Raw genomic sequence first — 26,453 nt, 5'->3', positions numbered from 1 at the left:
CGAAAGCGAGCACTCCTCCTGCGAGTACTCAGGTCTCTCCTCCTCTCAGACCTTAGTCTCTGCAGCTCAGGAGATGTCGGTGGGTTACTAGACCCAGAGGCCACCTCAGCCTCTCCTGACCCAACTGGTAGTGGAGCAGCTGTAAGTGATTGCCCCGCTGACAGCAACGAGGTAATCCCCACACCTGGAGCCAGGGCAGGCTCAGGCCCCTGACTCAGCCCAGCTGGTGCTTGTTGCAGGGGAACCTGTGCAGACTGGGGCTCTTCAGAATCAGGCCCCAGACTTGGTTCCGATGCCGCCTGAGGCAAAGGATCTGGTGCGGACTGAGACTCCTCTGGTTCCAAGTCTGAGCCTGAGTCCCAGGCGATCACAGAGAGCAGGTAGAGACAGTGGCATAGAAGTAGCAGGACCACTGGAATAAGGGGGTCACTGGTGGCAATATATACTGAAAATTCCCCAAACCCTGGAGCTGGTGTTAATCAGAACAAGCTGCCTTAGGATGCTGGTATCCCTTCTCAAAGAATACACGGCATCTGCAAGGTTGCTTTGAGAATAGGATATGATGGTTAAGGGCAGCAAGTTAGGGATTATGGGCTTGTTTACAGCCCTTGTAACTCTGTGACACAGTTCAGCTTTGCTTCAGTAGCCATGCGGGTGGGTGGAGTTTTGCCATTGGTTTCAGTGATTATACTTTTGGAAGGAAATTTGGACTAAGATGTGGGCACACACACAAACACACCCACCCACACTATTGTGGCTCTGCAGATCTGAAATTGATAGCAAGCCCGGCGCTTTATTAGAACAATTGTTTTGGTTCTTCATCTGCTTTAATAGTTAATGGGGAGAGCTGGACATTAAACTACTGTTTGGTCCCTGAGTAATGAATTTTGCATTATTATATTTGCCTTTCCTGAAATACAAACACTAAGGAGCCTCTTCTCAAATGGCTTATAGCCCATTTTTGCATAACTAACACGGGAAGCTGAAAGAACAGTGGCTTTGTGGATTAGACAAAGGCAGGTCTACTGTTCATCAACGCAGATTAATTAGACCGTTTTCTGAATCTCAGCTGGTGTTCGGGCCACGGGAGGGGTGGGCAGGGAGTCAAAAAGAGCATAGCTAAAGTGAAGCTCCTTTGAAAGAAAGTGGGCAGGAGGGAAGGAGAATTTTAATTCTATATCAGATTGCTTTTCAGGTATCTCCATTATGCCAAGCTATTCCTCTAACTCATAGATAGTGTTGCTTTCCAGGACAGCCTGACCACAGCAGTCCATGCATGCCTGGGTAACCTCTGGACTGTAACTCTTGATTTGGGACTGCCTTTGTGTCTAGTCTGGATGCATTGGCCAGGCTGCTTGCAGGAGCAGGCTATTGGCAACATGTCTCCCCATCGCCAAAAGAGCTGTGTTAGTTACAAGTTTGCAAGCAGGGCAGGATCAAAGTTATTGTGCTACTTCACAAAGCCCTAAACAACTTGGGCCCTAAAAATCTTAATTCCTTATTCCTGATTCCTTATGCCCTGCTTCAATCACTGAGGTCTTCTGATGGGGCACTTTTGATGGTCCCATGTGCACCCGAACTCTGGGAACTGTAGCTCTGTTAGGGGGATGGGGTCTCCTAACAACCCTCAGCACCCTTCACAAACTACAGCCCCCTGCAATTATTTTGGGGGAAGCCATGGACGCGGGTGGCACTGTGGGTTAAACCACAGAGCCTAGGACTTTCCGATCAGAAGGTCGGCGGTTCGAATCCCCACGATGTGTTGAGCTCCTGTTGCTCGGTCCCTGCTCCTGCCAACCTAGCAGTTCAAAAGCACATCAAAGTGTAAGTAGATAAATAGGTACCGCTCCGGCAGGAAGGTAAACGGTGTTTCTGTGTTCTGCTCTGGTTCGCCAGAAGTGGCTTAGTCATGCTGGCCACATGACCCAGAAGCTGTACGCCGGCTCCCTCAGCCAATAAAGCGAGATGAGTGCCGCAACCCCAGAGTCGGCCACGACTGGACCTAATGGTCAGGGGTCCCTTTACCTTTACCTATGACTGTTTAAAGCAGCATCATAGCACTTTACACATATGGAGCGAGTGCGGCTGGAGTGCCCAGCAAGAAGGAACGTGAAGAAGAAAGATATTGCAACACAGAGATCTGGAACAAATCTTGTTCCTTGCCTTTGAATGCAGTTGTCATCTCCACCATGATGAAACAGATTGAGAGGCTGCCCCACCCTGGCCTGATTTGGAAGGTGATTTTGACCACATAAAATTGTCCATTACATGTGAATGCATCCTTAGGTGCCTGGGGGGGTTTATCAAGAATCCTCCTTGTCCTTGGAGTTTAAAAGGGGCTGACAGGTTTGCTTGCAAAGGATGCGCACTGGCAATTTGCCATCCAGAGGCAGGTCAAGAGATTTGTGGTGCAGTCAAACCGGATTATTGATGTCACATTTGTTACACTTCTTTCCCCTAGAGTTTTAAAAGGAAAAGGCCTGAGAGAGAGGGGGGGGGGGAATGAATGAATACCAACACAGCTACTAAATAGATGCTAAGAAGCTGCCTGGTTGCAAAATCAATTAGCTGCATTTGGTAATGCTATGTGTAGAGCGACGCCCAAAATGGAGGCGAGGAACTTGTAGCTCATTTATTGTGACACTTCAGACAAAAAGCTCATGGCAATTGGGAGGCAGCGGAGAGGCTTAACCACATGACAGCCCATATTTGTATCTCCAGACTGTTTCACCCACTGTCCTCGAGTGACTCGTCTGGACCATAAATAAATAAATAAAATAGTGGTGGCTGAGAGCAGGATAACATGACATTCCTTAAGCAGCAGCTAGCATTTTTGTGTAATACAAGTTGGAGCCATGCTGTTCGTCGCTGCAATGTATAGCCTCGCCAACTTACAGGAGTGCTCCTGTTCAACGTTCCTGACAGCCAACCCTTCCTTGCTCTGGGATACCTTCTCCAAACTGGTGTCTTCCAGGACTACAATTATCATCAAGCTCAGCCAGCAATAGTCAGGGAGGATGGGAACTGTAGGCCTACATCATCTGGACGGAATGAGTTTGGCTACCCTTTATCTAGGGCTCACATTTTGGGAGTGGGGAGAAGAGGCGTTTCCCACTTTGTTTTGAAGTTTTTAAAGTTTTTTTTTTGTATACCCACAAACTTTGAGGTCCCCTTGAGCATCCTGAAGACTCCTGAGCCCCCTCTTTTTTGCTACAGTACTGTAGTTTGCTGTTGCTAGGAGAGTTAGGATGGAGAGTCTAAAGATCACACTCACCTGTTTTGGTCATTGTGTATGTTGTTGTTGTTTTTTAAATAATAATAATAATACTGCTAATAATAATAATAATAATAATGCTCTTTAAAGAATCAGAATATTTTCAGTACCCATGACCCCTGTAGCCTATTCATAGGTGACAACTCCAAGGGCCCCTGGGTGCCTGAGCACCCACAAAATTCCCCATGAAAGGGCCAGGCACCCGCAAGTTTTGGTGCCGGGACCATGCACGCTGCATGGTACCCACGACCCACCCGCAGTCGCAGGACCAAGTTTGCAGTCCTGAGCCTATTCATGTGTGTTCAAAATTTCTTGATTTTTTAAAAAGTATATGAATGTTAAACTTGGCTTTCCGGTTCAAAAGATACAGCAGAGAGAAGGATGGATGGACGGACAGGTAGATAGTTTGTACATGCCAATCTGAGTCTGTTGGAAGCACTCTGCTATAAATCACAGGCATAGATAGGGCTTTTTTATTGCGTCCTGTTTGTAGGCTTCCCATAGGCATCTGTGAGAACTGGGTTGGTGGACCAGATGGTATGATGCAGCAGGTCCTTATTATGTTTCTATCTCAGGGCTGGAGCACATCCTTTTGTCTTTAAGGATCTCAGGAAACAGACTTGGGATCGAGGAAGACATTTGAGGTCCAGTTCATAAGTAGACAATGCTAGAATCGTGGTTCCACTAACTGTGGCAGCAGGACTTGGTAGCCGACAGTCGTTGCTGCTAGCCAGCTGTGATATCCAATCCCAACATGATAGTGCATCTGCATTCGTTCATTCATTCATTGCATTTATTAGTTGGTGCATAAGCAGGCTTGTCTGGGCAATGCACAATTAGAACAATTTATAATCGCAAGTCTGATAGATCCAGCAGCACAACTGTAAAGCAAGACAAGTAATTAAAAAGCGGAAATGATAATAATTTCAGGCATAATAAGGCAACCAAGCGCACTGTAACACCAGCCATTTGTCATTATTCCCATTTGTCAAACAAAATACCAGTTAAATCAGTAATAACTCAGCCTCCGGTTAATGAACACTGGACAGTCTTCTGGCATGTGTGTTTTAATTTTAATTTGCGATTCACTTCAAAACTTTTGATGATCTTTAAAACTGGTTTTTCCAAAAAGTTGCTTCTTCTTCTTCTAAAAAAAAAACACCACATATATTTTACAACATTTAAGTTTCCTAGTAAAAATAAATAAATAAATAAAATGAGGCCAATAAGATTTTAAAAATAAAATAAAATAAATCCTACCTAAATTATCCTGTTGAAAATATGAAGTATGATAAAAGGAGGAGTCTTGCACCAACTTAAAGATTAAGGCTGCAACCCTAATAGTATGTACTCATAAATAAATCCTAATGAATTCACAGGGGCCTACTCCCAGCTTGGCTGGCGGTGTTAGGATGCAGCAAAGTTGCCTCTCTGCTGGTCCCTGTGGGTGAAGTGGAACACAGCTGATGCCAAGGGGGGGGCATGCCGAGACTCAACCTCCAGCCAAAGCTTGTAGTAATCTACAGCTGATCATCCTCCCACCTGCAGTAGCCAGTGGGAAGCCCCCAAAATGGGACTTTTCAGGGCAGTATGCTGGAGGCTTTGAATCAGTGGGATCCAAAGACCTGCCTGCCCCACCCACACCCACCCCAGCCGTGCCTGCAGTAAAGATGGATGAGAAATCACCTCACCACACTCCACCTTGACCAGCAAGAGTCAGCAAGGCTTCAAAAGCTGTGCCAACACCACTGCTCCAGTCAACACTGCTGGGAGTGCCCTGGCTGCTTTCTTTGGTTTTTCGTTGGGTAGAATGAGTTTTCATAGGCTAGGTTTTGCTTCTCAGATGCAATTTTCCAAGTATGATCACTGGAACTCTAGCCATGTTTTTTAAAACAAACCTGTAACTTGGCTTCTCGCAATGAGGGAACCACCAGAAGGCCCTCGGCGCTGGACCTCAGTGTCCGGGCTGAACGATAGGGGTGGAGACGCTCCTTCAGGTATACTGGACCGAGGCCGTTTAGGGCTTTAAAAGTCAGCACAAACACTTTGAATTGAATGGTTGCAATCACAGGACTATTGAAGCAAGTTGTTGTTGTTCCGTTCATTATTTTGTCCACTGCCATCTGACCAACCCAAAAAAACAATTGTCTGTATTTATATATTGCAAGCTGCATTTTAGTATAGGGGAAAATCTCTCTTTCTGCATCCTCCCCCAATGCTCTCCATGTAGTTGCTGTTGCCTAAACAAGACACAGGCCTTGGCAACACCTTGGGACCCACGAAGCTTATACTAGCCTACCAGCCGTAGAAAATGGACCAAGAGGAGCTTAAAAAGAGATCCTCCTTTTGCTCTGGAGAGCAAATACCTAGCTCAGTAGTGGAGCACGTACTTTCATGCAGGAAATCCCAGCTTCCATCCCTGTTGAAGCTGTCGGAAGGATCAGGTGATTGGCAACAGACTCTACCAGGGAAGCACTACTAGCCTGAGTTAACACAGTTGGCTTAGACAGGCGAAAAGGCAGACCTGGTAGAAAGCAGCTAGCTATTGGGTTCCAGGAAACAATATATGGTTAGGGTTATTTTTGACATAGTGAACACCATAGCAAGAGCTAATGTAGTGTGTTGGACAAGGACCTGGGAAACCAGAATTCAAATTCCCACTGAGCCATGAAGCTCACTGGGTGACCTTGGGCCAGTCACTCCTCTCAGCCTAACCTACCTCACAACATTATTTTATTGGGGGGGGGGGTTAAAGGAGGAGGGAAAGAACCCTGTGGGCCACCTTGACCTACTTGGAGGAAAAAGCAGAATATAAATGCAATAATCAAACAAACAAATGTCACACGGGCCTGGGGTTGTGAGGTCTTCTTGGGCTGTGGCTCAGTGGCAGATTATCTGCTTTGTACACAGAAAGTTCCCAGGTCCAATGCTCAGCATCTTCAGAGTAACAACATTTGCATGGCATCATATTGGCTATCCCTTACTTAAAGGCTTGGATCACCCAAGCATGGTGGACCATGGCTCAGTGCAGTGATGGCTTGGACATGTATTCCATCATTCATTAAATGCCGCTGACAGAACAGGAACTCACAACATTTTTATTTTTATTTTTAAATGGGTTTCAGTGGAGTAATTTCACACATTCAGCTGATAAACACCAAAAGCTGATTTGCACATGCAAATTTGCTGCATTAAGTGATGGGTTAAATGACTGGGTGAGTCACTGCAGACCAAATTATTATATGTTACAGATTTAATATATTTCACAGATACGGAAAACATGTAAACACACATGCACAATAAACAAAATGGCCTGTGAGCTATCACAATCAGAGAGGAAATTTGTGACCCTCCAGATGTTTTTGGGCTACAGCTGTCTTCATCCCTGACAGTTGACCATACTAGGAGGGGCTGATGGGAGTTGGAGTCCCAATGTCCGAAAGACCAGTGGTTCCTCAGGAGCGAGGAGCAGGGCTTTGTGTGTTGAGCAGTTAAGGTTACAATCCAAACGACACTAAACTTGAGGGTAAGCCCCTGTTGAACTCAGTAGGACTTGCTGCTGATGAGACGTGGTTAAGATTGTGTTGTATGTCTAAGGCAAGACCATCCCTGACAGAACAACGAAGGAGACCAAGATTTGAGGGTGTTTGTCAGAGGGTCAGTGTGCCGAGACTATAATTCCTGAAATATTTCTGAAACCTAATTTTCTTGTAGAACATACATTAAAGAAAGAAAAGTTTAAGTCCAAAACACCTACCTAATATTTCTTTCTTTCTCTCTCTTACAGCGGGAACGACATACATATTTAGCAAAGGGGGTGGACAGATCACGTATACATGGCCTCCTAATGATCGGCCCAGCACGCGAGCAGATAGACTGGCGATAGGGTTCAGCACAGTTCAGAAAGAAGCCGTCTTGGTGCGAGTGGATAGCTCTACTGGGCTCGGAGATTATCTAGAGCTACACATCGTAAGTACCACCAGCAAAATGCAATGTTGCTATTTCCCTGTGTGTTTCGATTCCAGCTTCTGCTATGGCTATTACAATGCTATCCTTTCCTGAAATTGATTTCCTGCCATTGAGTAATGTTCTTTGGGTTGTTTCTTTTCTTTTCTTTTTTCCAAATGTGATTTATACATTTCAATCCAATTTTTGGAAGAGATTTTGGCATTGAGAGACTAATCCTATTGGTTAAGAGCAAAATGAAGGATTTAAAACCATTTTAGCCCCGCTGACTTCAGTGGGATTTAACAAGGCTGCAGATTGGGTTCTGAATCACTTTGGAAAAAACGGGGCTTCCCTTTTGGCTACTGCAGTGATTTTGACACCTGAATAACTTGACGAGTTATATACTTGGTTGTGAAGATGGAGCTGTAATTAAGATTCAGGCCTGCTTAGAATATTCCAGTCACTTGGTGCATATGTATTTTTTCTTCTTCTTACTGAAAGCCTCACAGCCTTTGACAGGCAGGGTCCTCCTTCCAAATCCAATCTGAAAAATAATGTAAAGTAACTGGATTCATTTCCCTGAACTCTTAAATGCCAAAGACAGCCCTGGGGTTGCAGTGTTTCCATGCATGTGTGATGCATCCTAGACAACATTAAAAGGAACTAAAGCTCTGATCTGTGGTGAACATATCACATCCACACTGAAAAGGGATTTATTATTGCCTCACTGTGGGAGGGGGCTGTACCAGCAGATCTGAAGGAGGCGGTAGCATGCGCCTTCATTAAGAGGATATTCCTGGACCACAAAGTGTTCGGCAACTGTTACCCAGTTGCTAATATTCAACTTGGGGCCAAGTTGCCTGAGAAGGTGCTTGGATGGGATTTCATTGTAGCTTCAGGCTTGATTTGGGGACTGAAATTGCCCTGGTTGATGACCTGTGCTGGGAGAGGGTCGAGTGGGCTCTAGATCTGGCAACTTTTGATACTTTTCTCCACTTCTGGACCACTGCTGGGAGATGGGGTGCACTGCCTTGCTGCGGTTTTGCTCCTATATCCAAAGGCATTGAGTGACTGTTGTTCGGCCCCCAGTGGGAATTATCACATGGTTTTCTGTACAGCTCAGTCTTGTCACCTTTGCTGTTTAACATCTATATGAAGCCACTGGGAGTTGTCATCAGGAGATCTGAGTAGAGATTCCATCCATATGCTGATGGCCACCAGCTGTATCGCTGTATAGCATCAGTACCAGGTGAGGCGGTGCAGGTACTGAACCATTGTCTGGATGTGATAATGGGCTGGATGTTGGCCACTGAAATGAAGCTGAATCCAGATAAGATGGAGGTTCACTAGATGAATGGTTTGCATATATGGGAGCAGGCAAAATCACCTCTTTGGGCTGGGGGAGGAGTCACATTTCCCTTGAATGAGCAGGCATGTGGGTGTCATAACTTGTCAATCTCAGTGGGTATGGATGCCTATGCCTGGCTTCAGAGGGTGTGCCAACTCTAGCCATTTCTGTATGGCCATTTCTGGACAGGGGTAGCCTAATGATGGTCAGCCGTGTTCTTGCTGTTGTAATGCATTCTGCTGTTAGTGCATAATACAGTCCAAAATAGATCTGTGGGGGAAACCATCCATAATCCAGGATGTGTATCATCCATTTTGAGAGGTAACCATCATCATTGTTATCAATGATAGTAACATATTGCAGTTCAATTTATATGAACGTCAGGGGAGGATATATTAGTCCCAGCAGATTTGCAAAGGAATCTGTCAGAGGAATGGTAATGATCGCATTTGGTCGGGTGCATTGTTAATCCTGATGAGAGCCGACTGATCTCGCCATTACTGCGCAGTGATAAATTTTGAGCAGAAAACACAGTTGTCACCCTGAAAAGTCTAGCTGGGCAATTTCAAGTTGCCTTAGAGCAAATAAGTAGCAATCACCATGGAAAGTGTCTGGATTTTTATGGCATCATAAATAAATGATCAGTTGAGATAAACTTAACTAGGGCAGCCGGGGATTTTAGCAGTTTAGATTAATCTCAACTTTGTTAATATATTAAGTTTGAGTTTGATTTAACAACCTTGCTACTTCGTTTGCCGAGGATGGAATAGTTCCTCTTGCAAGAAATTACTTATTGATCTATTAGCAATTTACACTTTTACCCTCGCAAAAAACGTTCTATGGTGATTATTCCCAAATTGCATTGTGCTATCCTGGTGAATTATGCGATTTCCTCTATTGCATGCAACACTTCCCCAACCTCCCAAGCTTCTCCACATCCCTCACATTCACTCCAGCCTATTTTGCCTGCAATTACACTGACCAGCTGATATAATTCAGCAACCTTAGGGGCAGCTAAAACCGTATGGCAGGACTTGGTTCTAAATTTGCTGTTGTACTCAGGTCCTGTTTGCAGGCTTCCCATGGGTTGTCTGTTGTGAGAACAGGATGCTGAAATCAATAGGCTGCTGACCTGATCCAGCCCTTCTTAATGTTGCATGGACAATCTAGGGTGGTAGAAAGGTGGAGATTTCCCCTTTGGAATCTGTGGCTTGAATTGCCACGTGAAGTTGCACCATCTTGAGAAGATAGGAAGGTCATAACGTCCTGCTTCAGAGTAAAATATCTGCATCTGAAGATGCCTTTATAGAGGGAAAGGGCCATAACTCAGTAATAGAACACAAGATCTGCATGTAGAAGATTTCAGTTTCAACCCCTGGCATCTCCAGGCAGGTCTGAGAAAGACACCTGGGAGACTATCAGTGTTCTCCCTCCTAGCCAGCATGACCGGTGGTCAGGGATGATGGGAGTTGTAGTCCAACAACATCTGGGGACCCACAGGTTGAGAACCACTGAGCTAGGTGGAACAATCAGCTACCTGTATTGTCTTTTGGGACAGCCACTTATCAGTCTAATCCTATATTGTCTATTCCGACTGGCAGCAGTCCTTTGTAGTCTCAGGAAGAGGGGGCATTATCTGCCACCGATCCTTTATTAACTAGAGATGCCAGGGATTGAATTTAGGACCATTTATGTTACAGACCGCGGGACGCGGGTGGCGCTGTGGGTAAAAGCCTCAGTGCCTAGGGCTTGCCGATCGAAAGGTCGGCGGTTCGAATCCCCGCGGCGGGGTGCGCTCCTGTTGTTCGGTCCCAACGCCTGCCAACCTAGCAGTTCGAAAGCACTCCCGGGTGCAAGTAGATAAATAGGGACCGCTTACTAGCGGGAAGGTAAACGGCGTTTCCGTGTGCGGCTCTGGCTCACCAGAGCAGCGATGTCACACTGGCCACGTGACCCGGAAGTGTCTTCGGACAGCGCTGGCCCCTGGCCTCTTAAGTGAGATGGGCGCACAACCCTAGAGTCTGTCAAGACTGGCCCGTACGGGCAGGGGTACCTTTACCTTTACCTTTATGTTACAGACCAGTGTTATACATTTTTGCTATGTGCAGTTCCTCACAGCGGAGGAAGCTGCTCGGGTGCCTGGGATGTGTGCCCAGGGGTGGGGCGAGCTGCCCATAGGGGTGGGGTGCACCACGGGGCCTCCAGAGTCTGCCTGCCTCCTTCCACTCAGCTGCCCTACAGCTGGGGGGAGGCAGCGGGCGGACCGTTTGGGCAGCTCGGAGCCTGCGCACGCCCAAGCTACCACATGTCTCCCAGGAGAGACGCATGGCTTGGGTTCACTGTGGGCCCCACGGTGAGTGCCGCCCGGCATTTTGTCACCCCCTCAATGGTGACACCCGGCGCGAACCACCCTCAGCGCACACCCTTCCCCTGCCTCTGGTTCCTCATTCAGTATATATGTTTTAACAACACCACAAACTTTTGTTCTGGAAACAGACAGCAAGTTTAATCAGAGGAATAAAAAAACAGACCTGCACGTTTTACAAAGATTGATGTGAACCTAACGGAATCCAAGCTGATGGTAATTTGCTTCCTGATTGCTACTTGACCATTTGAATCAGCCTTTAATGCTAGACTAGAAACACAATTTACTTACCTAGCAATAGTCCTCCCAGATTAACCATTGCTAAACAGGGAACATTTTAAAGCACCCTGTCATTTATTACTCTTCCAAATCTTCAGCACAACAGACCCTGGAACAAAACCGATTTTTCTGAGCAGCGCCATAATTGTACAGAAGAACTTTATATTTCACGGGAATTGACATTAGCACTGATTTAAGAAAAAAAAAGTTTTGAACCCTATTAGCAAAGCTTCCAAAGTTCTCTTTCATCTCAAATTAAGTTGAATCTCAAATGAAAAGGCTTGTCGACACAGATTCCGAAATTATTACATGTTATGCAAAAATATGTTTATGTATTTATTTGCATGCATACCTTTGGTTTGATGGTTTATTGAGGGCACTTCTGTTTGCAGTTGGAGAGAGTGTGGAAGTAAAATGGGATTTCTAGGCACAGTTCTTGTTAAGTGTTCCTGGCACATCAGGCTTCTTTCCCAATGTGGTGTACTTGATAGTCCAATGTTGTGGCTTACTAACTTGTTAACATTTTAGCAGAAACCACTGTCATGTGAAAGTATTTTTTCCCCTCTCTCTTTTTAGAAAATAATTCATTGGATCTTGAGCAACCTGGTCTGCATTAGAGGCCTCTGTGCTCTAAAATATTCTTGCTGCACATTTCCAGAATATTCAATCAATCCATCAATCCATCAATCAATCAATCCATTTGTTACTAGATATGACATCCCATTAGTTATTCTTGTGGCAGGATGGAGGCAAGCAGGGAAGCAGGCAGTATAACATAATCAGGGGGCACATTCACACCCTACGTTTAAAGCACTATGATACCACTTTGAACAGTTGTGGGTTTCCCTCAAAGAATTCTGGGAGTTGTAGTTTGTTAAGGATGCTATGAGTTGCTTTCAGACTTCCCATTCCCTTCACAGAACTACAGTTCATGGTTTAACACTCAGTCCCTCTTCCAAGGGAACTCTGGGAATTGCAGCTCTGGGCGGGGAATAGGGAATCAATGAATTGGGACCCAGAGTGCCAAAACAGGTCCTGGGTAGGGTGTGAGATGGTTGAAAAGAAGCTGTTCTGTGAGCTTTGAAGAAGCATGCATTTGCCATGGATGGACCTGCCAATTTCATTTTCTCATTTTTCCAATCTGAAATTTGGTTTCCCAAATTTCTGAATCAGTTTTGCATTCATCAGCACTTTAGTGTGCATTTCTCCTAATAGGCATATTTTTGAATGTGATTTTGTTTAATATACACATTTTTGCAAGCAATTTCCTCTATTGTCATGCATTTCTCTACGTTGTTTTCACCAACATGTGCATTGTTGTGCACACTTTGGGGTTGAAGTATTAATGCATTTTTTTGGGAGAGAGAGCTGCATTGCAAAATTTGGAGAAGTGCAGATTTAGAAGAATTTTTTTTGAGTTTCACTTCACTGATGCTCTAATCTAAAGTTGGCCTACAAGTCCCATTCCCACTGACCTTTGTCAAACTGGCTGGGATGGGTTGGAGTAATCCAACAACATCTTGAGACTCAAGGTTGAGGGACACTGCTCTAGCCTCTGCACAGCGCTGGACTCCTCAAATCAGTTCCTTAAGGGATTCTGTAAACTGAAATTTAAGTGTCACCCTCTTTGGCTAATTCGAGTCACAGTGGACAGAGAAGGTTCTGAAAATAATAAACTAATTAGTGTCAAATTCCATTTGTGTTTGTTCAAGGCCAAGGTGGAGTTATATTAAATTCGGCAGCTTGCCAGTGCACAAAGCATTGCAATGTTAAAATCCAAATAACACAATTCTATTAAGAATGGAGGAAAGGTTTGTTTGGCATCAGTGCTTTAGCTAGATGTGACAACTGAAGTTAGCATTTGCATTCCTGCCTCGGTACCTCTGAATCAGCACTGGAAATGAAATCAGATTATTAGGCATGGATAGGCACTATTTTTGCTGCCTACATTTTGCATCGAGCAAAGCCCAGATTGAATTTGGGTGGGGTTTTTCTCCCTGAGAGGAAACATTTGAGGAATTTTGAAGGTAGACCTCTCCTCCACACACAGAGAATTAGAATATATTACATACTGATGGTTGGGAGCAGCCTAGAATAGTCTTGACTTATTCTGGATCTCTTGTCAGCATTTTTATTTAATACATAATAATGCAAAAATCCAGTTAGCTTCCTATGTGTGCCATAGGGGGACATACAACCCTCCTGCAGTGGAGGGGCAAGCACCACACAAAGGAGAACTTTTGGGAGATATTCTGGGGTCACTGGGTCAGGCACATCAAACTTTATATGCTTCACAAACTCTATCTCATTAATCTTGACAGCCCTGCTAGGTACGCCAGTGCTGTTCTCCAAGTGTTGCAGAGCAGGGAGGACGGACTTACGTAAGAGTACCAAATGGGTAAGCTAGGAGCTGAACCTGGGTTTACACCCTTAGCCGCACCAGTTTCTTGTTAAGCAACTGGCTTAGCTTCCAGGCATGCCCCCGGCCCTGTCCTGCTGTGAGCCATGGGATTAAAATATATCCTCTTTCCCCACAAATTGCTTGTGCGTGGTAGACAAGAAACATTTGTGCCACGTCGAAGCGAAAGGACTGTGTGAACACACAAGAGGGTGTGATCATATGAACAGATGAAGCTGCCTATGCCAGATCAAGACTATTGGTCCATCTAATTTTGCATTGTCTACACGGATCAGCAGCTGTTTTCTTGGGTTCCAGACAGGAGTCTTTCTGCAAAGCAGATGCTCTAGCACAGGCACAGGCAAACTCAGCCCTCCAGATGTTTTGAGACTACAATTCTCATCATCCCTGACCACTGGTCCTGTTAGCTAAGGATGATGGGAGTTGTAGTCCCAAAACATCTGGAGGGCCGAGTTTGCCTGTGCCTGCTCTAGCACTAAGCTATATCCCACCACTGCAATTCCAAGGCCAGCTAAGTCATGGGAATTGATGAGACCTGTCTAATCCTAGTGTGGACAGGGGCAATACAGGAAGGGGCAAATTCATGGGGAAAGCACAGTACTTGAACGTTCTGCCTAGAAATGGACAACAACCATCAGTTAATATGGAATACAATTTTCCTATCTTCTCCTGCACTCAAAGCTGCAGGAGCTTGTTGGCCTTCCCACTGGCAAGATGAGCACCGTATCTTGGATGAAATAGTATTAAGGAGCCAAAGGAAGCTCCAGCATATTTGCCAGCATTCCACTGATGAAAACAGGGACAAGTTTGCACCACCCTAATTCTGATTTCAAGACTTCCTGCTTCAGTCCCCTCTCCCTTCATTGCATATTGCCAAAGGCTCTTCTCCACTGATGATGTTCATTTACTCTGCAATATACTAACCTCCCAAGTTGAACAAAAGCCAAGAAAGTGTTTATTCTTTTGGTTAAAGTTATCCTTGGAAACATGAGCATATTGTCACATGTCACCCCAATCTCTGAGCAGAAAGAGATTCCAGCATTCTAGCACTTGCCCAGAACTGGGTTTCTTTGGAATGAAAGTCAGAGGAGACTGTTGTGTCTTTAGAATATATGACCAAAAAAGAGCCACCCATTTGTTTTATACAAGGCACAGAACAAAATTGTTTGGTTATGCTTGTGGTGTTGGGTCTAGTCTTGAAACAGCATCTGACCCAAATACCAGTTGTTGTTGTGGTGGAAATCCTTTCTATTTCTACTCCACAATTTTGAAAACGATTTATTCCCATTTAATGCCCACCTGATCAGCGAAGTGGGGGTGTGGGTTGGTGGGGAGAAGAAATCTTTTGCCGCCTGCCTCCAGGTAAGCCATCAGTTATGTTGCAATGCGAGCTGTTAATTGCAAAGGTTTTGTGTACATGTCTGCAAGTTGCTGTGCTCAACTAGCAATAACTCTTGTTTGGAGCAGCGTCAGGGGATTGCACAGTTGCTTGGTACTGCTTGATTTGCTCTCCCCGGATCAGTTCTTTAGAGCATTCAGTGTGCTATTTTTCCAATGCTCTAATTGGCTATGTATGGTGGTGGGCCGGGGTGGGGGGTGAATATCCATTGCCAGTTATATGTTTGCAGCCTAAAATAAGACGAGTGTGCACTTTCACAGAGGCAGATCTTGTAATGGGGCTCATGAAAGGTACCAAGAAGTATATGGGGAAAAAGAGTTTTTGCTTTCCTGGAGCAAATGGTAAAAGCTATCAAAGAGCAGTCAGCAGATAAATAGCCAGAGAACTCAGTGCAGCAAATAAGAGTTTCAATGATTCCCCCCACCATTTAAATTAATTCTTGTTGGTTCCCATTGTGCGTGTATATCCTATCTCTCTTTTTAAAGAAGCAGACCAGAAGGCAGGCACAAGAAATATACGATAAAAATGCAAATGTAGATAAAATATGTGTTTAAAAGCAGAGGTTAAAAAAAATGATTTGGAAAAATGGAGGGCAAGGGAAAGAGTGAATTTTTAAATGAAATTATAGTCTACATGAGGATGCTGTTCCATATGTAACATGCCAAATCCATTATGCCATATTTACAGAGCGAATGTTTGTGTAGGAGTATGAGCTGTTCATGCCTAAATCTTTTTTGTCATCTACAATATAATTAGTGCTGTTGTCATGATGAATCTTGCGGTTATTCATTATGCAGAGTCCCTTAAATTTATGAAAGAAATGCTTGATCTAAAGTGCACCGAAGTCAACAAGAAGAATCACATTGTAATGGAAACTAGGCTTCCGTTACTCAAAGGCCCAGTTCTGTCCAAGGTGCTAATTCTGTGACAGGCCTGTACTAATTGAGATTCCAAGAGGGAGCTAACATTTAAAACTCCACTATCACCACAATTCACTTTAACAACAATACAAAACAAAAACCTTCCTCTGCACATGTTGCAGCTTGTCAATATCCTTCTTAAATTGTGGTGCCCAGAACTGGACACAGTGTTCCAGGTGTGGTTTGACCAAATTAGAATAGAGAGCTATTATCTATGACTTCCTTTGATCTGAACACAAGACATCTGTTGATGCAGTCTAGAATAGCATTGGCTTTTTCTGCTGCTTTTGGTCTGCTAAGACCCCTAGATACTTGTCACATGAACCACTGCAATCCAGCTGTTGTCCCTCCCTCCCCATCTTATATTTGTGCAGCTGGTAGTGCTTCTAAGAAGAAGGAGCAATTATTCATGCAGAGATTCTCCTTTGAGGACTGGCTATTCTGTTCATTTCTGCACTAGAAGTGCTTGAATGATCTAATCTCACCAGATGCAGAGATGCAGTATAATTATTCAGCAAAGGCTGACTGGATGGAGGCAAGGCTGGGACAGTGAATCATTCAGAGGGACAATGGGCAGCCTCCTCTGTGAGCATTTTAGCCTTACAGAAACCTTGAACCATGGAACTGAGTTTGTCTTCCAAGGCACAGGAATCCTGGCACAGTTTTGGATTTCATCACAGGAGATGGATGTCGTGGGGGAAGCTCACCTTTCTCGTCAGGACTTGGAAGTCAGGTGGGCAGACAGTGGTACCTCGGGTTACATACGCTTCAGGTTACAGACTCTGCTAACCCAGAAATAGTACCCCGGGTTAAGAACTTTGCTTCAGGATGAGAACAGAAATCGTGCTCCAGCGGCGCGGCAGCAGCTGGAGGCCCCATCAGCTAAAGTGGTGCTTCAGGTTAAGAACAGACCTCCGGAACAAATTAAGTACTTAACCCAAGGTACCACTGTACTAAATTTGCAGGATCTGTTTTTCTTTTTAGTAAAACTCCACAGACCACCAGCTGCAGATTGGTGCAAAATAGTGGCTGGTGGGTGACACCAAATGTCAAATAGTAACCAAGAGAACAGAGCCAGATTTCTTTTAAAAATTGTGGTTAGAGGCAACAGTAGATGGACCATGATGACTCAGGGAACTGGGCCAGTTGAAAAACTGTGCCTAAGGGTGAGGGGCCTATTGACTACTGCCTCCCATAAACAGAGCTGTTTCGGCTGCTTTTATCCGACTCACATCAGCAGTGTTGTTCAGCATCTCTAATTACTGAATTCATCTTCACTGTTGCCTGATACAGGTGTAATATCAAGAATCTTAGTGGTATGACAGGGTCACTACTTTTGACCCTCAGAGACGTTGCAAGGTCAGAGACCTTTCATTATTACTTTTGGGTACTGTGAGCAATTTTAATTGGCTCCCTAACACAGTTTTATTTTGTTTTAAGAACTGAGAGCATCCGGGCAGCAGCTCCTATAGCAGGGAGAGAGAAGCAATGCAGGCATCAGCAGCCTGAATGAAGTTTGTGAGACCCTATGCAGATCCAGTTCAGGTCTGGGTCTGGTTCCAAGTGCTAGCTATGACCCTCAATGCCCTAAACAGTGGCAGATCATCTTATTGGAAGGGACACCTTCTGCAGTATAATGAGCCTGCCTGTGCATTGAGATCTTCAGGAGAGGCCCCTCTCTGAGGTGTGTTTGGCATAGATGCAGGAAAGCTTCCCGCTCCCAGTTGCTGTACCCAGGATCTAGACTGGGGTGGGGTACCAGTGCTCCTCCAGATATTGCTATGCAACAACTTCCATCACTCCTGAGTATAGACTGTGTTGGATGGGAGTTTCAGTGTAATGACAACTGCTGGTCCAGCACAAGGATGCCACGATCACATCAGTTTTGCTGCCTTGCCCGTCTGTCTCACTTACAACTCAGCACTGGCTGTGCCTTGGCCTCCAGCTCTCACTCACCTCTGCCTCCCTCTGAGGAGGCACCAGAAGTCTTCCAGTGCAAGGCATTCCCAACAGATCCTGCTGTATTTAATTCAATTCACCTTCACTTACCCCATTCGTTACCGCCAGATGATCTCTAGATGCAGTCCACCCCCTCAGGAATATCCTGACCAGCCGCACAGATCCTCCCTAGTCATTCCCCTCTAAATTCATCACCTGCCCAGAAACACCTGGGGAACTTAGGTGGATAGAGGGGGAAATTCCACACCGTACTATTGAGATGGTTCCATCAGCGCAAGCGTTTCTGCTTGCCAGGTAGAGCAGCTTCCCCGCTCCTCCTCCCGCTCTGATATGGGGGTTCTCCTAACCCCCTCGAGCAGATTTGAGAAGGTTGCAAGGGGAGTATAGTGCGGGAAGTCCCACCATGTTAGTGAGACTCATTGCTCTGTCTTCTGCTTGCACAACAGCTTAGTTGAATCCAGCCCTTGGGGCCCATGTCCTCATCTGCTGGGTCTGTTTTCGTTATCATGGGCAAGCTGTGTTGTCCATTAATTTCTCAAGCCCACCTAAGCTACTTCTTGTGCCAGCAAATTCTCTAAGTCAGTTCTGTGTTGTGTGGAAGAAGTGCTTTCTCTCATCTGCTGCCAATCAATTTCATTGACTGACCCCAAGTTCTAGTGCTGAGAGAGAGGGAGCAGGAGAAAATATCTCTTCACAATGCATAATCCTTTAAACCTCTATCATGCACGCCCCCCGCCATCCCTCGCCCTTTCTATTTTTCAAACACAAAAGCCTGAAAAGCTTTAGCCGTTTCCCATAGAGAATGTGCTCCTGTTCTTTGGCCATTTTGGCTGCCCGTTTCCAGTTCCACAATGACCTTCTTGAAGTTGAGCAACCAGAACGATTTGCACAGCAATGGAGAACCTCAGGCCCAGGTGCTGAGTGCAGCCCTCATGGCCTTTAAAGCCAGCCCTTGGGATTCTCCCAAGGCCACACCCGTTGGTGTGGTGCCAGTGTGGTGTAGTGGTTAAGAGCGGTGGACTCGTAATCTGGTGAACCGGGTTCGATTCCCCGCTCCTCCACATGCAGCTGCTGGGTGACCTTGGGCTAGTCACACTTCTCTGAAGTCTCTCAGCCCCACTCACCTCACAGAGTGTTTGTTGTGGGGGAGGAAGGGAAAGGAGAATGTTAGCCGCTTTGAGACTCCTTCGGGTAGTGATAAAGCGGGATATCAAATCCGAACTCTTCTTCTCTTCTTCTTTTTATTCCTAGGTCATTCTCCTCACCTGCCCTGCTCTCCACCCTCTTTGAGGGCTTTTGCCTGGCTAGAATTTGCTTTCCTGAAGGGAGAACAGTGAGGGGGTGTGTGTGCATACTTTTCAAAGGTCAGGTTTAGAGGCAGCCCCACAGAGAGCACATTGCAATAATCCAGCCCCAAGGTTACCAGCACATGGCCTGCAGTGGCCTAGTTTATGTTCTCATGGCATTTTCCCAGCCAATTAAGACTAGAGAGCCATGGTTTGTGGTAGCAAATGAAAACATCAACACACTCTCAGTTGCCACGATCTCCATCATTCCTCCATACAGCATCCTCTAGTCTTCTAGTCTTCCTTGCTCCTTTTTTTTGGGGGGGGGGGCGGAGGCATGCAAATTTAAGAATACCATGGCTTTGAGAGGGGGATAAAGACTTCTTGTCTTTGGCAAATACAGAAGCGGCATAAGATAAGTAGTTATACTTGTTGGCAACTCGCAAATCCTTCAAAACGGAGATGTTTTCAAGAATTCATGTATCCTTCCCACAGAGAAATGTACCAATTTTCCCTGCTCTATTGTATTCTTTTATCTGCCTGAAAACTGTTAGCTCCCTATGCACCAGTGTATAATGGGGCCCTCAACTGTAAAGAAGAAGACGGCTTTGCCTGTTCTAAGTATTATGGGAAGGGGGGAAGAGATATTTATGATGATGCAGTTGTTGCTTGCAATTGCATTGCAAATCATAAATGGGACGAGTTGCTGGATTGTGTTCCGTGGATACACCTGATTTAATCTTCAGCTTCACACTTTGAGGCAAATGTTTTCATTTGATAGGGAAGTGGCAAGCTGCAAATGGGCTTTCTACAATATATCAGATTCCCATCTTCCTGTATATTGTGGAGGTGGAGATGTGGGTGGGTGGGAGAATTCTAAGTATAAAACCTCCATTGCACCTTGAGCTGCATTTGTGTTAATTTTACATACAATTAAGTTGTGCAATTAATAGAGTACATATGATGAAGTGAGTAACGAAAGCATGAAATATATATTCTGGGTAACCTTCATCTTAATCTCCCGCCCTCCCTTCCTTTCTTGGACTTTTAATTACCTGCTGTTGTAACATCTGTATCTGTGATTCCAGGGCTAGATTTGTGTCCCTGCTCATTGCCAGCAGTTACAAGTTTAATTCTGTTGTTGTTGTTTAGTCGTTTAGTCGTCTCCCACTCTTTGTGACCCCATGGACCAGAACACGCCAGGCACTCCTGTCTTCCACTGCCTCCCACAGTTTGGTCAAACTCATGCTGGTAGCTTTGAGAACACTGTCCAACCATCTCGTCCTCTGCCGTCCCCTTCTCCTTGTGCCCTCCATCTTTCCCAACATCAGGGTCTCTTCCAGGGAGTCTTCTCTTCTCATGACATAGCCAAAGTATTAGAGCCTCAGCTTCAGGATCTGTCCTTCCAGTGAGCACTCAGGGTTGATTTCCTTAAGAATGGATAGGTTTGTTCTTCTTGCAGTTCATGGGACTCTCAAGAGTCTCCTCCAGCACCATGGACAAAGACAACAGTTTAATTCTAGTGCATCACAAAGAAGGCACACATACCCAGAACCCTTGCAGTTTACATTCCAGGAGTGCAAACAAAAATAAGAAGAGATGGAAAGGAAAAGATCCCTGTTTTTAACTGTTTAATGGAGGACATAGAGCAAAAGGCTTCTCTGCAGAAGGATCTGAAGGAAGACAAAAAGAGATGGGACCACGTCAATGCACTCTCGTGGGCTTACAAGAGTAAGAGGCCGCAAAGGCAAGAGTGGCACCTGTCACTTAAGTAAGCAGGAGATTTTTGAGTGGTGAAAGTTGGCCAACCTGGCATCAGGGTCTGGCATCCATGGGCAGTTTCCATGTGCCCGTTGGTGCTGATGTCAGGTCTGGATTAGATCCATCTTCCTCTCTGTCCTCCCCTTTCAGTTTTCCTGTGACCCAGAGCAATTCTGCACTGGTGCATTATGGGGGAATTTAAAAGGAAATGTCAAATCTCAATGCTGTTGGTACCTACCACCTGTAAGACCAGTGCCAGAGAGGCCCACCAGGCAGAAGTTTCCGGGGGGTCTTATCCAGCGAAGGGAACCAATCCAATATATTGGCAAATCTGGAGCAATGAGAGTCCTGTAGCTAAGTCAAGAGATAAAGTGAAGGATTTGGGGGCAAACCCAGGGGTGAGGAACCTCAGGCCCCGGGGTCAAATGTGCCCCCCAGGCATCTCTAGTTGGCTCTCAAGACTTCACCCACACCAGACACCCTGTCAGAATGTGTCTCTTCTCAGTCCTGCTCCACTCTCTCAAGTGCTTTTGCCTGGCTAGAAGTGTGTCCTCAAACTGAAATCATGCATGAAGTTGGGTTGCTTGCAGAAACCTCTGCCCAGAGTGTAGCATCCTGCACTAACGCATGTCTGTAGCATCACCTACTCTTGCCCCCGACTCCACCCACCCCTGTCATGTCGTCAGTGGAAGATTTATCATGGGTGAACATGGCCCTTGAATCAAGAAGGGTTCTCCAGCCCCTGCTTTGCCCTCTGGCCACCCCCGAAAATGGAATCTGCTCGCCGCATAGTGGCTTCATGGGAACAGCCATTACATACAGATGCAGGCTGATATGTGTTGCTTGAATGGAGCTGTGTATTGGAATTAACATGTTAATTAGCTGCCAGCTCCTTCTGTTTCCACAAGGTCCATTCATTATCACCAATGCTTGCTATTCGAGTCTGCCATTCTATTTATGCTAATTTTGAAATTATTCCTGCCTCTCTTTTTTTGTTTTACTTTAATAACTATTTATGACTCCTAGAAAAATACACCTAATTAATACCTAGCTGCAGCGCTGCAATTAAATGTTAATCAGATTTGATTTCTAGAGTAATGCACCAGCAATCTCCTAATCTCCCGAGTTACAACTTGATGAAAACTTGATTACCCTAGTTACAGAGTTCATGATTCAGAAAGCCCTTTTCCCTTCCTCTCCCTTTCCCATGGAAAGAAAGCTCGGCTTGGTGTTGTGGCCCTTCCTGCTTTATATTTTGTCTATGCTCTAGTGCTTGGTGGAGATAAATTATTTCCAAATGAGATGCAATCATGGCAGAAAGAAAGCCAACCATAAAGGCTGGATATAAAAATAAAAAGGACTGCAGTCTGCGGCACATATTGACCTGTCAAACTGATCTAAACTTAGCAAAGGATTTTTTTATATTAATATTAACCTGGGGATGGCCGTGTCTCACCAAATCATGTCCCTGTGGCTTTCAGAGTAACAGGAGCAGGCAGATGAGGGGAGCTTGAGTAACATGTGAACTTTTAACCCAGACACCTTCTCAGCAGATCCCTAACAATGTATGGTCTTTGCAAAGTGTGAGGTAAGCTTTCCTCATGGGAGAACATTTTGAAGTGGAGCAGAGCTGTTGTTTTAATGCATGGATTTTAGCCTGTCTGGATTACTGCGCCTGACTTTCCATGAAAATATTCTGCATTGATGTCAGAACAAAGCCCAGGCTTACAGGTAGCTGTTCCCAATTTTTTTAGCACCTGTTCACCAGTCAGGGATCTCTGAGCCCTTCCAGACATCCTTTCCATTGTGCATTCATGATGATTCGTGTTCGTGATAATATTGGGACAATTGTACACAATCCTGCTTTTAAATACTGTTTGCACCTGCAAATGTACAGCTTCATTTCCAATCAGTGCATGACCCATAACTTCCTGCTGGAATCCTTTTAACTTTTTATCCTACAAAAGTCCCATGTTTGTTTTGTAATTGCCCATAATGCACTTTCAATATCAACATAGACTTAAATCTAAGAAAAAAGAAAAAGAGAGAAAGAAAGATAAACACATACATGAATATATAAATGAGGGCATGTGTTTTTGTCCCATTTTCATTGCCCTATAGGGCAGGAATGCACCCATCATATGGCAACAATGCATATGGGGAAGTATCACCAAACGTTTAATAAATGAGAAGGATGTGTGGACAGTCAGGAAGAAATCCACCATCAAGGCCCTATTATTGAATCAGTTAAAAGTTTTGGGATACACCTGCAAAACAAACAAACAAGTCTGAAGGAGCCCTATTATATCAAACCCTGGGAGAAAACTAAACTTAAGCCCAGTTAATGCCATTAGCAAAGTTTCTGGGACTTTTCATAGAATCATAGAATCATAGAGTTGGAAGAGACCACAAGGGCCATCGAGTCCAACCCCCTGCCAAGCAGGAAACACCATCAGAGCACTCCTGACATATGGTTGTCAAGCCTCTGCTTAAAGACCTCCAAAGAAGGAGACTCCACCACACTCCTTGGCAGCAAATTCCACTGTCAAACAGCTCTTACTGTCAGGAAGTTCTTCCTAATGTTTAGGTGGAATCTTCTTTCCTGCAGTTTGGATCCATTGCTCCGTGTCCGCTTCCCTGGAGCAGCAGAAAACAACCTTTCTTCCTCCTCTATGTGACATCCTTTAATATATTTGAACATGGCTATCATATCACCCCTTAACCTCCTCTTCTCCAGACTAAACATGCCCAGCTCCCTTAGCCGTTCCTCATAAGGCATCGTTTCCAGGCCTTTGACCATTTTGGTTGCCCTCCTCTGGACACGTTCCAGTTTGTCAGTGTCCTTCTTGAACTGTGGTGCCCAGAACTGGACACAGTACTCCAGGTGAGGTCTGACCAGAGCAGAATACAGTGGCACTATTACTTCCCTTGATCTAGATGCTATACTCCTATTGATGCAGCCCAGAATTGCATTGGCTTTTTTAGCTGCCGCGTCACACTGTTGGCTCATGTCAAGTTTGTGGTCAACCAAGACTCCTAGATCCTTTTCACATGTACTGCTCTCAAGCCAGGTGTCACCCATCTTGTATTTGTGCCTCTCAATTTTTTTGCCCAAGTGCAATACTTTACATTTCTCCCTGTTAAAATTCATCTTGTTTGTTTTGGCCCAGTTCTCCAATCTGTCAAGGTCATTTTGAAGTGTGATCCTGTCCTCTGGGGTGTTAGCCACCCCTCCCAGTTTGGTGTCATCTGCAAATTTGATCAGGATGCCCTTGAGTCCATCATCCAAGTCGTTGATAAAGATGTTGAATAAGACCGGGCCCAAGACAGAACCCTGTGGCACCCCACTAGTCACTCTTCTCCAGGATGAAGAGGAACCATTGATGAGCACCCTTTGGGTTCGGTCAGTCAGCCAGTTACAAATCCACTGAGTGGTAGCATAGTCAAGACCGCATTTTACCAGCTTCTTTACAAGAATATCATGGGGCACCTTGTCAAATGCCTTGCTGAAATCAAGGTAGGCTACATCCACTGCGTTCCCTTCATCTACCAGGCTTGTAATTCTGTCAAAAAATTAGATCAGGTTAGTCTGACATGACTTATTTTTCAGAAATCCATGCTGACTATTGGTGATCACAGCATTCCTTTCTAGGTGCTCACAGACTGTTTGCTTAATGATCTGCTCCAGATCATTTCTCACTTTAGCAGCACAGCTTTGCATGTCTGAATGTGCTCTCTCTATTTATCATAAGAGTTTAGGAAGAGCCTTGCTTGATCATCCAGGCCAATGGCTCGTCCATTTCAGCATCCTTTTCTCACAGTGTCCAACCAGATTTGTGTGGGACAGACACACAGACACACAGAGAACGCACCCCCTTCACTGCCTATAGAAAGCCAGCTTGTCAGGAAGAATAAGGTGCAGCCTAGCCTCCCTTTTGGCATGCCATATTTCTACGTGTGGCTAGTTCCTCTCAAAAAAGGAGGTTTCAAACATGCAGCCTCCCATCTAGATCCTGAAAAGGTACAATATGGGGGGGGAGGAGATCTAGGATCTTTCCACTCTTCCCCAAACACCAGGGTTAAGGAAAGGCCTCTTAATCTGACAGACCACAGGTCTGATCCTATTTGACATTCTCTCTATTCCTCATTGGCTTATCGATCACTCCATGCTAATTAGCCACAAGTGTTGTCACATCCCATAAGAACCTGAGCCTATTAGAAGGATTGATTTCCAATGGTGATACCTGGTAAACACTTCAGAGATGTGCCTCATGTAAATTTGGGGCGGGGTGGGGGGGTTCTCTGGTGGTTTCTCACCCATCCCTTCTCATAAAAGGGCATGCCAAGAAAAGACTTGTAAGAATGTGTGTGTGTCTACATGGGCGAAGGACTGTCTTCGCATCATTCCCTCTATTGTGGATGTTCAGGCTGTGAGTGCCATTGAGTATGTAGCCGAAAGGTCATCATCCCTGCACAAGAGGGAGTTATCAGCAGGTGGAGCAGGTTCTGGTCCATTTGGGCAGATGGGGCCCTGCCTAGAGTGCGCCGGCCAGCCACTACCTGACTGTGTTGTCATTCACATGTTTGTCAGTGTCCCCTTCAGGGAATGACATCAGCAGCACCAACAAGAACAGTGTAAATGTGAAGTGTTCTTGAAGGTTCATCTTCTTGTAGCCCAGGGCAGATGAGTTATTAGGATTATGCTACATACGACATGTTGCTGTAGGCAATCTGTGATTGGATCTCCCAACATCTTTAACTTCTGCTAAAAGCAGTCATTGAAAGTGGACTTCACTGATGGAGCCAGTGTGGTGTAGTGGTTCAGAGCGGTGGACTCGTAATCTGGTGAACCGGGTTCGATTCCCCACTCCTCCACATGCAGCTGCTGGGTGACCTTGGGCTAGTTACACTTCTCTGAAGTCTCTCAGCCCCACTCACCTCCCAGAGTGCTTGTTGTGGGGGAGGAAGGGAAAAGGAGAATGTTAGCTGCTTTGAGACTCCTTAGGGTAGTGATAAAGTGGGATATCAAATCCAAACTCCTCCTCCTCCTCTTCTTCTATTTACTTGTCACCTTTCTAGCGTGTGTTGCGCACAGAGCAGTTCCCAACAAACATACGTTTATCAAGTGACCAGGATCAAGGTTCTGTGGTACCAGAAGATGAGGGGTTAAACACACACACCAATTGCAGAATGCAAATCCATCAGGAAACTGCTGTCAGCCACAGAGAAGGAAAATATGTGCAACATGCCCCCCCCCCCAAAGAGCATGAATGGAAGCCACCAAAAGAAAACCCGTTCACTTTGATATGGCCACTAAATAAGTAGAAGAGGGAGAAACACCATTCCTTTGTTCCCTTCTCCAGTTCACAGTAGGCAAGCAGATTTCATACAAGGATCCAGTGGAAATAATGGGGAAGATCAATAATGGAAGACAGAGTGCCCACCGCTAAGGTTTTTGCTATGGGGGGGTGTCTTGTGATCAGTTCCCAGGGGGC

The 26,453-nt window shown here is 45.3% G+C and overlaps 1 protein-coding gene across 32 annotated transcripts in view; it reads left to right on the top strand.

Annotated features, from left to right (window-relative positions):
- Positions 1-26,453, top strand: part of NRXN1 (neurexin 1) — a 976,383-nt gene that overhangs the window by 722,533 nt on the left and 227,397 nt on the right. For all 32 annotated transcript variants that reach the window (XM_053383596.1, XM_053383588.1, XM_053383593.1 and 29 more), the window contains one exon: positions 7,062-7,243. In XM_053383596.1, the coding sequence (XP_053239571.1) occupies positions 7,062-7,243 (182 nt within the window). The remainder of the gene's footprint in view (positions 1-7,061; positions 7,244-26,453) is intronic.

Source organism: Podarcis raffonei, chromosome 3 (genome assembly GCF_027172205.1).
Source record: "Podarcis raffonei isolate rPodRaf1 chromosome 3, rPodRaf1.pri, whole genome shotgun sequence".
Lineage (NCBI taxonomy): Eukaryota > Metazoa > Chordata > Lepidosauria > Squamata > Lacertidae > Podarcis > Podarcis raffonei.
Note: the sequence above shows the minus strand (reverse complement) of the source record. Positions and strands in the feature narration are given on the sequence as shown.